The 13,274-nt window shown below is 40.0% G+C and overlaps 1 protein-coding gene across 3 annotated transcripts in view; it reads right to left on the bottom strand.

Annotated features, from left to right (window-relative positions):
- The window catches only part of KIF13B (kinesin family member 13B), a 128,266-nt gene that overhangs the window by 52,467 nt on the left and 62,525 nt on the right, over window positions 1-13,274 (bottom strand). For all 3 annotated transcript variants that reach the window (XR_004356177.1, XM_032683421.1, XM_032683422.1), the window contains exons 12-16: window positions 9,687-9,797; window positions 5,357-5,491; window positions 3,083-3,213; window positions 1,949-2,035; window positions 1,365-1,555 (exon numbers count right to left, since the gene is read on the bottom strand). Coding sequence is in view for 2 of the 3 variants with exons in the window: in XM_032683421.1 (XP_032539312.1) it covers window positions 1,365-1,555; window positions 1,949-2,035; window positions 3,083-3,213; window positions 5,357-5,491; window positions 9,687-9,797 (655 nt within the window). In the remaining variant the exon portion in view is untranslated. The remainder of the gene's footprint in view (window positions 1-1,364; window positions 1,556-1,948; window positions 2,036-3,082; window positions 3,214-5,356; window positions 5,492-9,686; window positions 9,798-13,274) is intronic.

Here is a 13,274-nt window from a genome sequence, read left to right as displayed (position 1 = left end):
TCGTGTCAAGGAGTGTCCTTGTGATGTGTGGTGTAAACACAGTTATCACACAAAAAGAGACTGTATTTTTGTTGCAACTTCTCTTAAAATATTTAAAACATTTATATGTTTTACTTATGGTTATATACTTAATATATAGTATTTATTTTATACATTAACATATAATATATTACACCTACATCTATTACTATAGATTATATATTTCTTATTTCTTATATATTATATATTTTATATATTATATATTTTTATATATTATGTCATATATGTTATATTTTATATGTTATCAATTTCTCATATATATTTTTATATTTCACATATAGTTATATATTTTACATATAGTATTAATATATTTATTTTATATATTAACATATATATAATATATTTTATATAATATATTTCTTATGGATTAAATTTTCATTCATCATATTTTTCTTATACATTTATATATTTTATATATTTTATATAGTATATATTTCTTATATATATTTATATATTTTACATATAATATTAATATATATTTATTTTATATATCAGCATATATACTATATTATATATTTTATATATATATTTCTTATCTATTAAAATTTTATTTCTTATCTTTTTCTCATATATTTATAAATTTTATATAGTATATATCGCATATATTTTTATATTTTACATATACTTCTTATCTGTATTTATATGTCTTTATAGATTATGTATTTCTTCCAAATATCTATACATTTATAGATTTACATATTGATACGTAAAATATAATAAAATACATTTCGTTATTTACTTATTTAATGTTTATATATGTAAACTTTAATATGTAAAGTAAAATAAAATGTGTTTTATTTATTTTTAAATGTATTTTAGAAAATATTTTAAAAATGCTGCTGAACTGTGGAGCAGAACAAACATCAACAGAACACACTGGACAGATGATTTAAGAGAATTAAGAAAAGGGACAGACCAAGCTGAAAAAAACCCTTCCTCCTGTTTCCCAAAATAATCCCATTCTGAGACAGCTACATAAGACCACAAAAATTAAAGAACATGCTTTCAGAGACAGAAATCCCCGGAATTAATGCCTGAGTGAGACATAACACAAGAAAAACAAACAACAAAGTGAAAACACTTTGATTTGAGGCTGCAGTTCCACCAGTATTCCAGCTTTGGCTTTTCCCTCAACGAGAACTGCCAAAGCAAACAGGCTGCCATGGACATTTTTCCTCCTCAAGTACAAAAATGGCTGTGATGAGTCACTCACAAGGAAAATTCTCCAGTGGGAAGTTATGAGGGGAAACGTTTGTGGTTGAGCGTCCCCGAAGATGGAACCTCATATTCTGTTCATATTCCCAATAATTTCTGGTGCTTCTTACCATTACTACCCAGGGCCTTCATAGTGACTTCCATCTGGGCATATTCATAGCTGAAGTTGATCTCACTGGACACTTCACTGGAATTGTCTCCATCTACATCCAGCTGCTCCACACTGTTACTGCACTTCATGGAGTTGTCCCGCTCCTCATCCTCATGATCTGCCTTCTTTTTCTTCTTCGGCAAATTCAGCCTTTAAATAAGAGGGAAATCATTAAAGAACCATTAATTGCTCAACTCTGAAACACAGATCTGAAATCCAAATCAGTAGATTCTTCCCTTTCAAAATTTGTTGATCTCCAGTGAGTGTAGTTTGGGAGTAGAAGGCAAACTAACCAATCCATTCTGTACTCTGTTAATAATAGAGTACCTGATATTATCAATTATACATCATGAAATTTTTCAGTTGTTCCACATCCAAACAATTTAGAGGCAATAATGAACGGATATCTTGCTTTTTATGCGGATTCTTCTTTCAAGCACAAGAGAAAACAATGAAGTTTTAGATTATCAATTAAATCCACTGATCTTTAAGGTATTTCAGAGGGTTGGTGCAAACATACAACTCCTTTAATATCTTTTGTACCTGAAGAAGTGGTTGTTTCCCCACAGGATTCTGTCTCCATGATGGAGCTGGATTGGACACACGACAGCAGAACCATTTACAAATGTCCTGTGAAAAGGAAAATATCTAAAGCAAATGCATCTATATAAGGCTTAATTTTTTCCCCTCCCTATACTATTTTCTTTACTGGAACAAGTAAGGGTAGGAGAACAGGTTTATGTCTTGCAAACAGACAAAATATCCCCAGAAAGTTCACTGATCTACCCAGTTTCATACACTCCTCAAACTCAGTTTGTTCTGATCTCTTAAGCTTATGAATTTCAGTATATTTAGACAGATATTATGACACTGTGTCTGAGGAGTAAAATTAGAGTTTAAAAATGAATGGCCTGAAAAAAAAAGTCATTAGAAAGAAACATTTTCACACTACTTCGAAATATAGACACAAAGCAGAAATTTTTGAATAAGACATTAGACACCTTTGCTACTTAAATAGCTTAAAGAAAATAAATTAACTAAAATAATCAGAAACTACTTTTATTTCAGAGTCAGATTCTAAGTTTGAAAATAGGATTGTAGGATAACTCAAATTTGAAGGGAATCTCAGGGTGCCATCCACTCCAATCTGCTACAGCTCAGGGTAAATGTGAAAAGGGTGAATTTTGTGTGTTAACAAGAAATTATTGGAGATGCTGACACTGCATGTCATCTTGTGATCAATTTGAATGTACCATCTGCTTCTCAAGTAGTGCTACTTAATCAAATAAAGCAACAAATGCTTCAGCAGCTCTTTGCATATCAACAGATTTCCTAGAAAATTAATTCAAACTTTGATAGAGTTACATCTCTGCAGCTGCAAATCAGGGAGTATCTACTTGTTGAAAGCACATAAATTTACTCATCCCCTCTTTGAAAACTCGGGCTACAAACACCATCTCTGAGAGAAATCTCATTAGAATGAAGCACATGAATTGAGAAGCGAGAGAGAGGCTGGTGACAATTAAAATGTAAAAGCAGGATACAAGAAGTAGAATTTTCTTGCTTCAGAACAGATAGAAAAGTTTATTTTCCAAGTATCTTTTTGCACCACTAATCATACTATACTAAATAAAATGACAATTATTATAAAACTGGAGCTGTATTTTTTAACTTTACCTAGTATTTTTTTGAGGAGTTAACATAACCTGGCCTTCTGGGGTGATGTCTATGATGCAGTGCTCAGGAAGAATTCCCATTCCACACAGCTGGATATCTTGGGAGTTGTCTGAGCCTATTAACGTGTGCTCCTGGGGAAAAATTAATTTAGACTTTAGCAATGGATTGCAAAAGTTCACTAGTTCTATCTCTTTCTGGATGTATCTTGTCATCTAGTTCCAAAATTTGACAGCTCTTTAATACTTCCCTTAGAGGGAAAAAGAAGGAAGCATTGGAAGCAAATCAATGTTTTGTCTTACAGTAGCAAGCAGGAAGCACTCAGGAAAGTTTACAGGCAACAGTTAAATCCAACAATGAAGAGGTTTTTATAATTTAATTGTGGAATTCGGTGCCTTGGGACGTTGTAGAAGCCAAAGGTGTAAAGAATTTCAAAGAGGAATTAAGGGAGATTCACAGATCCATGGCTATTGCACAGGTTCCATCCGGATCAGTAACAGCTTAGGAAAGAAATTCCTGAGGTACTTGAGGCATGAGGGATTTGGCAGATGAAGGATCACTCCACACACAGAATTATAGAATAATTTAGGTTAGAAAAGACCTTGAACATCAAGTTCCAACTGTTCCCCCAGCACTGCCAAGGCCACCACTGACCCATGTCCCCAAGTGCTACATTCACAGAGTTTTTAAATCCCTCCAGGGTTGGCGACTCCCTCACAGCCCTGGGCAGCTTTGCCAGGGCTGGACAATCCTTTTGGGGCTGAAATTTCTTTTTTAGGCATCTCTAAGTAATTTTTAGGGAACAGATGCAACGGACAGGCCAGCTCAAGTTGTTCTTCAGTAGTTGTCAGACCCAGTGCATACACAGCTCAGCATTAAAGGGAATGTGGGCAGCATACTCTGAGTTTAATCTCAGATTTTAGGAAAACCAGGCCTAAGTCACTTTACCAAAAGAATTTCAAAGCAAGGGAGTTTCTACACCAAGATGCTCAACCAAAATTGAGTTGTTAAAAAAAAAATAATAAAGACTAACTGAAGTAGACAAAATCTACTCCAAGGAGTTTTCCCTAGAAAAGGAAAGCAGCAGAGAACCACCTGAGACTTTTTTGCTGGTACTGGTGGGCCAAGGCCTGTTTTCAGAGCAGGCTTTGCCTTTGGAGGGTCTTGTTCTGTGTTCCCAGTGACCACTGGGAGAACAGGGTTCTGCCTCAACATCTGCCTCTGTCCAGGCTGAATTAGCAGTTGAGTCCCACTGGGGACATTTATGGACAAGGCATCTCAGAAAGATTCCACTGTTCTCCCAAAACCTCAGCTCTTCTGTCCTTTTTGAAGTTTTTTTAGCAGCTACAACACTGAAAAAGTTTTTTTCCTCATTTTTATTGAGATATCACAGAGCCAGGATGACTGATCTAAAAGAGGATCACGTACTTCCCAAGACTAACTAAACCAAAACCATCTTTCAGCCTAATTGCTGATTTTGTGGCTGCTTTGAGAGTTACTACAGACCACTTCAAAGGGAAGAGAACGATTTAATGTGAAGCTCAAACTGCTGATGTTCACTGCTAAATTTTTAGTACTTGCACTCCAAAATGTGATTTAAAAATGGTTGTACCTCATTTCTCCTCCTGAGTCCTACACCTATAATTTGTAAAAACCAGAATAAACCACCCAAATGTTTCAACACAGAGTCCAAAAGTCACGTGTGTCATGTTTAATATCAGAAACAGGGGCTGCACATCAACAGAAGTGCTGAGGCAGAACAGAGCTTGATTTTTACTCCTGGTAAGTTGCATGAACAGGATTAAAAAAGGCATTTTATAAATTGAAGACAGCACTCAGAATTTCTACAAATGCAGAATCTGATTACTGATATGCCCAATCTCTATATAAAACAATTTTATGGGAAAAGGCTTGTGGAAGTTGGCACAAAAAAACCAACCAACAAAAAAACCCACATCCCAAAACAGGAGACAGTTTCTCAAAAAGAACATCTCTAGATTTCTTTCAAAAACACCCAAACAGAACCAAAACAAAACCATAAATCTCCAAACTTTCCTCTGCCATGAAGAATTAAATTTGAAATAAAAAGGTTGTACTCATATCAATTTTAATATGCACATATTTTTAATATCTTTACTTATACTGTTCTTATAAAACTCTCTAAGTACACCTCTGCCAATGGCATCAGAGGCCCACTTCTACCATTAAAAATATATTTAAAATTATATTATAATAAATATTATTTATATCACATTTATAATAAATACATATATTTACCTTTAAATAGTACACCAGAAGTTCATTGAGAGCTGGATCAGCATTCAAATTGACCAGGAAGCACTTATTATCCCCAACTTTTATTCCAGAAGACTGAAGGGATATGCCAAGGCTTTCCAGCTGTTTCTGACGCTCCTGCAAGAAAGCAGCCATCAAAATTGAGCTGACTGATGTACAACCCTCCGGAATTCCATTCCCATCTGTTGCCAGAGCAACAGGACAAAAATGATGGATTGATGATTCTACGACAGGTAGCTCTTTCTTCTGAGATAGATTAGACACAAAAGCCTCAGTTCTACCAAGGTTTGATCAGGATTATCCGTAATTTCTCCTGTCCTTCCACCTCTGGTCTCGGAGGGCTCCGTGCTGGGGTCTCACACAGTCCCATATTCCCAGTGGAAAAGGAAAGCAGCCGAGAGAGCAACACACTGCAGCTCTGTGGAGCTTCTCCATGACCTCACTGGGACAGCAAAATGCTACCACAAAGCCATCTCTAGAGCCCTTTATTTTCTCTTTGGAGCTAAAAAGCAACAAGTTAAGTTAAATCCCTGCCAAGTCAAGCTCCATGTCTGTCTTTTGTTGCAGAGTAATCAAAATGACAAAAAACTGGCAACCTGCTATTTAAGTAATGCAAAGAACACTTCCTGCTGAACAAGAATAGCAGCGTTTTGGATGGTGTTTTGTTCTTGTCAATGGACTTCATAGAAATGCACAACAAAGCATTACTGTGCAAAAATGTCCATCTTTCAAAGGGAAGTGTTTGGGTGAGACCAGAGCAGTGAAAGAGGAACATTAAACGTTTCTGACTCAGGAACAGAAAGGGATTCTTCTACAAAAAAAACACATTGGGATAGAAACCTCCGGGATTGTTCCCAGGATCAGACAGAAACTGAAGTGAGACTCCCTGTAAACAAAAAAATTAAAAGTAAATATGGGAGGCTTCTCACAGGATTACTAAGGGGAAGCACAAACAGGAGAGAGTGAAACTAGTGAGTAAAAAAAATACAAGATACCTACAGTGCTTTGCCTGTGCTGCTGAGACTTCCTAAAAAATAGAAAATTAGCAAAGATATGTAGGAATAATGTTGGACTGCTTATTAAAGTTCTGATCTTTACCTACCAGTGTGCTTTGTATTTAAAAACTGAGTATGTCATATTGCTGAGTGTAATTCTCTGTTCAGCACTGGAGTTGTACCAGGTCTAATCAAGATTAAATTGCAAAGAATAGCACAACCTGCTCTTGATTTTCTCTTCTCTGTCTCCCCACAGGCTCACAAAACCAACATAATGTCCTTGTAAGGAAAAGTCATGTGTGTGAGAGAGAGAAAACAAAGAACAGAGGAAAAACTGCAGGGTGATGTCAAAGATCCCTCTTCTGATCAGCAGTGCCAGGCTCCGAAGTTCACAGAATTCCTTATTATCTACAGAGATAAAGAACGTGATGCCCAAAGGAGAACTTGGCCCACAGTCTAAATCTCACAGGATTAACTGAAAGAAAACGAGCCAGTTTCTGTTAATTTTCGCTCAAGACCTAATGTTAATAAACTTAAACAGTCAAAAACACATTAAAAGTGTGTCAAATATTCACTGAAAATGTGAAAAATTGCCTGTTTCTCTTTGAGGCTGTGGAGCCTTATTGTCACTCTATCACTACAAACTGCCTCTTTGATGGTGTTTTATGAGGAATCATCCTCTTCTCAAAGATTTACAATTATTTCCCCATCCTACCTGCTGCAATTTGACAGACAGATGTTGGTGTATGCTGGACAGAAATAAAACCATGGTATAAATGTTTTTAGCCTTAGACCTGCCTAAGTCTACAGTACTGGGTTTGCATGGCCAGGTTTTGATAGCAGTGGGGCTGCAGGGGTGGCTTCTGTGAGGAGCTGCCAGAAGCTTCCCCAGGTCCAATAGAGCCAATTCCAGCTCCAAGACATACCTACCACTGGCCAAGGCTGAGCCCATCAGTGGTGGTGGTGAAGCCTCTGGGATAACAGAGTTAAGGGGAAAAAATCCTGCACAGCCACAGGCAGATTAAAAAGGAGTGAGAATATGTGAAAGAACCAACTCTGCAGACTCTCAGGGCAGTGCAGCAGGAGGGGCAGGAGGTGCTCCAGGCACCAGAGCTGAGGGTCCCTTGCAGCCTGAGGTGCAGCCCATGGAGAGGCAGCTGTGCCCCTGCAGCCCAGTTTGGTCCATGGGGTAGCAGAGATCCACCTGCAGCCCCTGAAGACCCCACACCAGAGCAAGGGGATGCCCAAAGGATGCCCAGGCTGGAGCAGCTCCTGGTAGGACCTGTGTCCCCATGGAGAGAGGAGCCCACGCTGAAGGAGGTTTGCTGGCAGGACTTGGAACCTCACAGGGGACAGATCCCACTGGAGCAGCCTGTTCCTGAAGGACTGACACTGTGGAAAGGGATCCCACACTGGAGCAGCCTGTCCTGAAGGACTGACCCTGTGGAAAGAGATCCCACTCTGGAGCAGCCTGTTCCTGAAGGACTGACCCTGTGGAAAAAGATCCCACACTGGAGAAGCCTGTCCCTGAAGGATTGACCCCATGGAAGGGACCCAAACTGGAGCAGCCTCTTCCTGAAGGACTGACCCCATGGAAAGAGATCCCACACTGGAGCAGCCTGTTCCTGAAGGACTGACCCCATGGAAGGGACCCACACTGGAGCAGCCTGTTCCAGAGGGGCTGCACCTCATGGAAAGGGCCCCAGACTGGAGTAGTTCAGGAAGAATTGTAGTCTGTGGGAAGGACCCACTCTGGAGAAGTTCCTGGAGGACTCTCCTGTGGAATAGACCCCTGGAGCAGGGAAGAGTATAAGGAGTCCAACCCCTGAGGAGGAAGGAGTGGCAGAGACAACGTGTGATGAACTGACCACAGCCCCCATTCCCTATCCCCCTGCACCACTGAGGGAAGGAGGCAGAGAAAATCATAAGTGAAGTTAAGCCTGTGAAGAAGGGAAGGGTGGGGGGGGAAGGTGTTTTAAGATTTATTTTTATTTCTCATTACCCTACTTTGATCTGATTGCTAATAAATTAAACTAATTTTCCCAAGTCAAACCAGTTTTGCCCATGACAATAATTGGTGAGTGATCTCTCCCTGTCCTTATCTCACCCCGTGAGCCTTTTGTTACATTTTCTCTCCCCTGTCCAGCTAAAGAGGGCAGTGACAGAAGAGTTTTGGTGGGCATTTAGCATCCAGCCCAACCCACCAAACCCACTGAAGATGTCAGAAGGTTCCTTTACTGTCTTCCAACCAGTCCTGAATCAGTCTGTGCTGTACAGTCCTCATCCCTCCTCTGGAAAAAAAAATCTCTTTTCCAAGGCTTGTGAAACTCCAAGATCCAAAACATCCTATCAGGCTGGGAATTTAGAGACAGAGAGGACAAGAGCTAGAGCACGCAGCAACATGCAAACATCAAGGTACATTTAATCTGTAGAGCTGAGCCCACTACTCCAGTTTTTCAACCTCCTCACACACTCAAGATTTCTAGAAACTACTGTGTAGGATGAGAGCAGAACTTTTTTATTATTTTTGATTTTATTTTTTTACACGGGGAGGAAAATCCAGGGTACCAATCTGCACTGAAAGCCAGGAAACCCTCAGAGTCACAAGCAGCACTTCTTACAATGGATCTTTAAAACTAAAGTCAACACAGTCTATTCTGATTGTGGCATCTACAAGAGGGCTTTGTACCGGAGGCTCCCCTCTCTCCTTATTTATTACACACTATTCATCACCTTCCAACCAGTCCTCCCCCTCCCCCTCTGCAAATATCTACATCAGCATTTGTGTGGGAAGAACTAGAAGTGTCATGGAATCATCGTGGTGACCTGCGTCATTTTTCAACATAATCATCTTCAATTATGGTCTGAGGCCCTAAATATCAGTTTAAGAGCTATTAAAACACACAGAGATCCTGGACAGCTCTAATTTTTAATACTCTGGATGCCCTTTGCCTTGTGCATTGAGCCTGTCAGCTCACAACCTTGCACTGAATACTCCTGTCCCTCATCACAAACAATTTTACTGCCTGAAGAATACAAAATCCTTGTAATCCTCTCATCCGTGGATTATTATTTTTTTAAATAACTTCTCCATTTGCATACAGTGACAATTTATTATTGTCACTGCAATAGTAATCTGGGAGGCACCCATCTATCACAGGAATTAAGTGAAGCTTTTCAAAAGGGCAGCAAGCTTGACCTACTTACCCATAAATGTGGGGAGAGACTCAGACAACCTCTATGAACTGACAGACAAAGAAAACAAACCTATTTTTCATAAAAAATGGGGGCAGGGGAGAGGAAAGAAAGTAGCAAACCTGAGCTATCTCCTCAGTTTTTCGTAATTTTTCTTCCCAGGTCACAGTCATTTCCTGAATCAACTTCTCAGATTCCTCCAATCGTTCTTTTAATTCGGGTGATTTCATAGCCTGCAGGAATAAAAGCAAATGAAACAAGAAAGCTTGTTGTGCTTTGTGTTTTTTCACATCACTGTCACACAGATGGGGGGAAAAAAGGCAACATGACTCATTTTGCAGGGCAGACTTAGCAGTAAGTAAAGGGGTTTTTTTAAATACATATTTCAAGTAAATGAGAATCCATCAGAAAGTTACTTTAATTCGTTTCAAGTACAAATATTAATGTGGAGTTTATAGACTTCAACACAAACCAATTATATGATACTGGTAGATTTGCAAAAAGATACTCAAACACAAACTAATCTCTTTCCATTCCCAGTGTGAGTGTTCCAAATGATCAAAACCAATCTGGCTTGGTACCATCCTCTCAGCTGTCATACCCTCAAAATGACACTTCCCTTTTCAGTAAACTGCCATGCCACCAAAATATTTTTATTATTCACTTTTATATGGCCTGATTGGTGTGATTTTTCTTTTCTATAGCAAATGTCTGGGCACCTGAGGTGTTCTAGTTGTCCACCTCTGCATTTAGAAATGCAGCTTACAGGGTGAACCTCAAAACAAGCTTAAAGTGTGCTTCAAGGCACCAAAATTCAATTTTCTTGCTAATCCATCACAGCTCTAATGTTATTTTGTGAAATATTCAAAGGCAAGGGTTTCATCCAAGGACTAACTTAAGAATAAGAGGATCCCCCCACTGCCACCCATCAGACACTCCAAAAACATTGCCCCATCCCTGGAAGAGTCCAAGGCCAGGCTGGACAGGGCTTGGAGCAACCTGGTCTAGTGCAAGGTGTTCCTGCCTATGGCAGAAGGTTGGACTAGAAGAGCTTTAAAAGGTTCCTTCCAACTCAAATTACTGTGTGATTTTTATACTACATGTATTTACTTCCTTCATTCTCAGTAACGGCATTTCCTCCTCGACTACCTTGATCAAAAAGCCTGTCGACTTTCTTATCTCATCATTTCATTACTGCTAATGATGAAAATGGTTTTGGCTGGTAGGTGTTTATGCAAAGCCAATTAAATAATGTAAGCATCGTTCTCCGTCAGATATTCCATTACCACAAAACCAAAACTCCTCACAGGAATCCAGATCAAAGAGTGGCCTCATTACACTGCAGTTTGTTCAAGAAAAGGAGCAAGTGCCAGGATTGGAAAATCCTGTTTTGAGACAGGAGTTTCCTCTGCCTCAAGACACAACAGTCTAGGAACTGTCAGCTGATGTGTCCTGTGTGGGTTTTTTCTGCTTCAAATGCCTAAATATGGGGTAAAAGGGAGAGAGACTTTGGACAAGGGTCTGGAGAAATAGGAAAAGGGGGAATGGATTCCCACTGCCATCAGTGGGAAGGAATTGTTGGCTGTGAGGGTGGTGAGGTCCTGGCACAGGTTGCCCAGAGAAGCTGTGGTTGCCCCTGGATCCCTGGAAGTGTCCAAGGTCAGGTTGGACAGGGCTTGGAGCAACCCAGGATAGTGGAAGATGTCCCTGCCCATGGCAGGAGGGTTGGAACGAGATGATCTTTAAGGTCCCTTCCAACCCAAACCACCCTGTGATTCTATGAATTCTACACAGGCAGGAAAGGGAAGCCAAGCCAATCTCCAGAACAAAGATGCATCATGACAGACAAAACATGATCAGTGCAAAGGGGTTGGACCCTACAGATCAGGACAGGAAAATGAAGCCCAGATACTCTCAAGGTTTAAGTCTTGTCTGTCCATTTATTTGGACCCGGGGCAAAATCAGTGAACATTTTCACATGCTTCAACTGTACAATGACCTGGGCAACTGTCTTCACTCCCTGCAATTCTCATCTAAACCCCAGAGATATGGGCTCAGGCTGACATCAAACCCACAGAAAACAGGTAAATTCCCAGCTTAGGGAGGACAAGCTGGTAGTCCTGGTACAGGATATTAATTTTAACAAGAAAAGATCAAAATGTGTGGATTAAAAAAGAAAAAGGGAAAAGAGGATAATGCCATACTCTTCAGGGGGGAAAAAAGTCAACTGTCAAGTTCTCTTCTGCCTTGGCTGATCAGGAGAGAAAGGGCTACTGACACCAAAGGGTAAAAAAACCCAAACCCACAACTTGGCATCCTCTATATTTGGAAATGAGCTTGGAGAACGTAACCTGTCATAATGAGTCAGTGTTTTTGTTCACTTAAGGAAGTTATTTATGCACATTTCTGTAAGAACAATTAGATGGGCAACAAATGTAATGAACTGAAAGGAGCACAAGGCTGTGAATGTGGGGTTTGACCTTTACTGTGCAGCCTTGTAACAGCAAATTGCTCTGGTTTTTCCCTGCTCTTTGTCAATGCCACTGAGACGACAACTAGGGTGGGATTTTAATACTTGGGAAAGGAAATATTTATTACTTCATCTTTAGGAAACATTACTTCATTATTTTGGAAAGCTGCCATTATTTGGGCACTAATGCTAGAAAATTAAACAAACGGGGGTTACTTGCAGTTCTCAGAGTACTGTTAAGTCCGTGGTTGATATTTTAGAGGAATTTTTAGATATTTAATATTTAGATATTTGAGATACCTCAAAGAAACTGATATGCACATATTGGATGCTTAGGATATTAGGCAGCTCAAGTGAGAACAGTCCAAAATTCACTAGTCATTTCTAGTATCACAGCCAGCATTCCCTGCATACCTCATGAGGCAAATCCTGTAATCATAAGTTTTCTGAACAGCAAAGCAGAGGGATTATATCACCACTGCTTTGCCCCATTTGAGAACAGGACTCAGAATTACACTAGTTCTTGGCCTTCATCTAAAAGTCAGAGCATGGTCCTCTCAAAATTTCACTGAGGAAGCAATGCAGATATTCAAAATATTGTCTAGTGCCTCTAAGTGGTTCAACTGAGAACAGTTACAGCCTGTAAAAAAGCAAGAAAACTTCATTTAACTGAATTCACATCTCCCAGGCTACACTGTGGCTACACTGAATTCTTAAAGGTAAAGCTCTGCCCACAAACTACCCAGTCTTAAGAATTCGCCCTTATTCCTGTCTCCATGTCCTCTACAACACACCACAAAACCAAGATTGCTCACGGTGTTCAAACTGAACCTGGTATCTCATTTTTTAAGGTATCAGAGAGTGTCCAAAGGAGGCAATGAAGATGGTGAAGGGCCTTGAGAGGAAACTGTGTGAGGAGTGGCTGAGGGCACTTGTTGTGTTCAGCTGGAGAAGAGGAGACTGAGGGGAGACCTCGCTGCAGTTACAGTTTCCTTGGGAGGGGAAGAGGAGGAGCAGGCACTGAGCTCTGCTCTGTGTGACCAGTGAGACCTGAGGGAATGGCCTGGAGTTGTGTCAGGGCAGGTTTAGGTTGGATATTAGAAATAGGTTCTTCCCTCAGAGGGTGGTTGGGCACTGAACAGGCTCCCCAGGGCAGTGGGCACAGCACCAAGGCTGCCAGAGCTCAAGGAGCATTTGGATGATACTCTCAGGCACATGGTGTGACTCTTGCACAAGCCCA

This window comes from Chiroxiphia lanceolata, chromosome 3, assembly GCF_009829145.1.
Source record: "Chiroxiphia lanceolata isolate bChiLan1 chromosome 3, bChiLan1.pri, whole genome shotgun sequence".
Lineage (NCBI taxonomy): Eukaryota > Metazoa > Chordata > Aves > Passeriformes > Pipridae > Chiroxiphia > Chiroxiphia lanceolata.
This window is presented reverse-complemented; position numbering and strand designations above follow the sequence as displayed.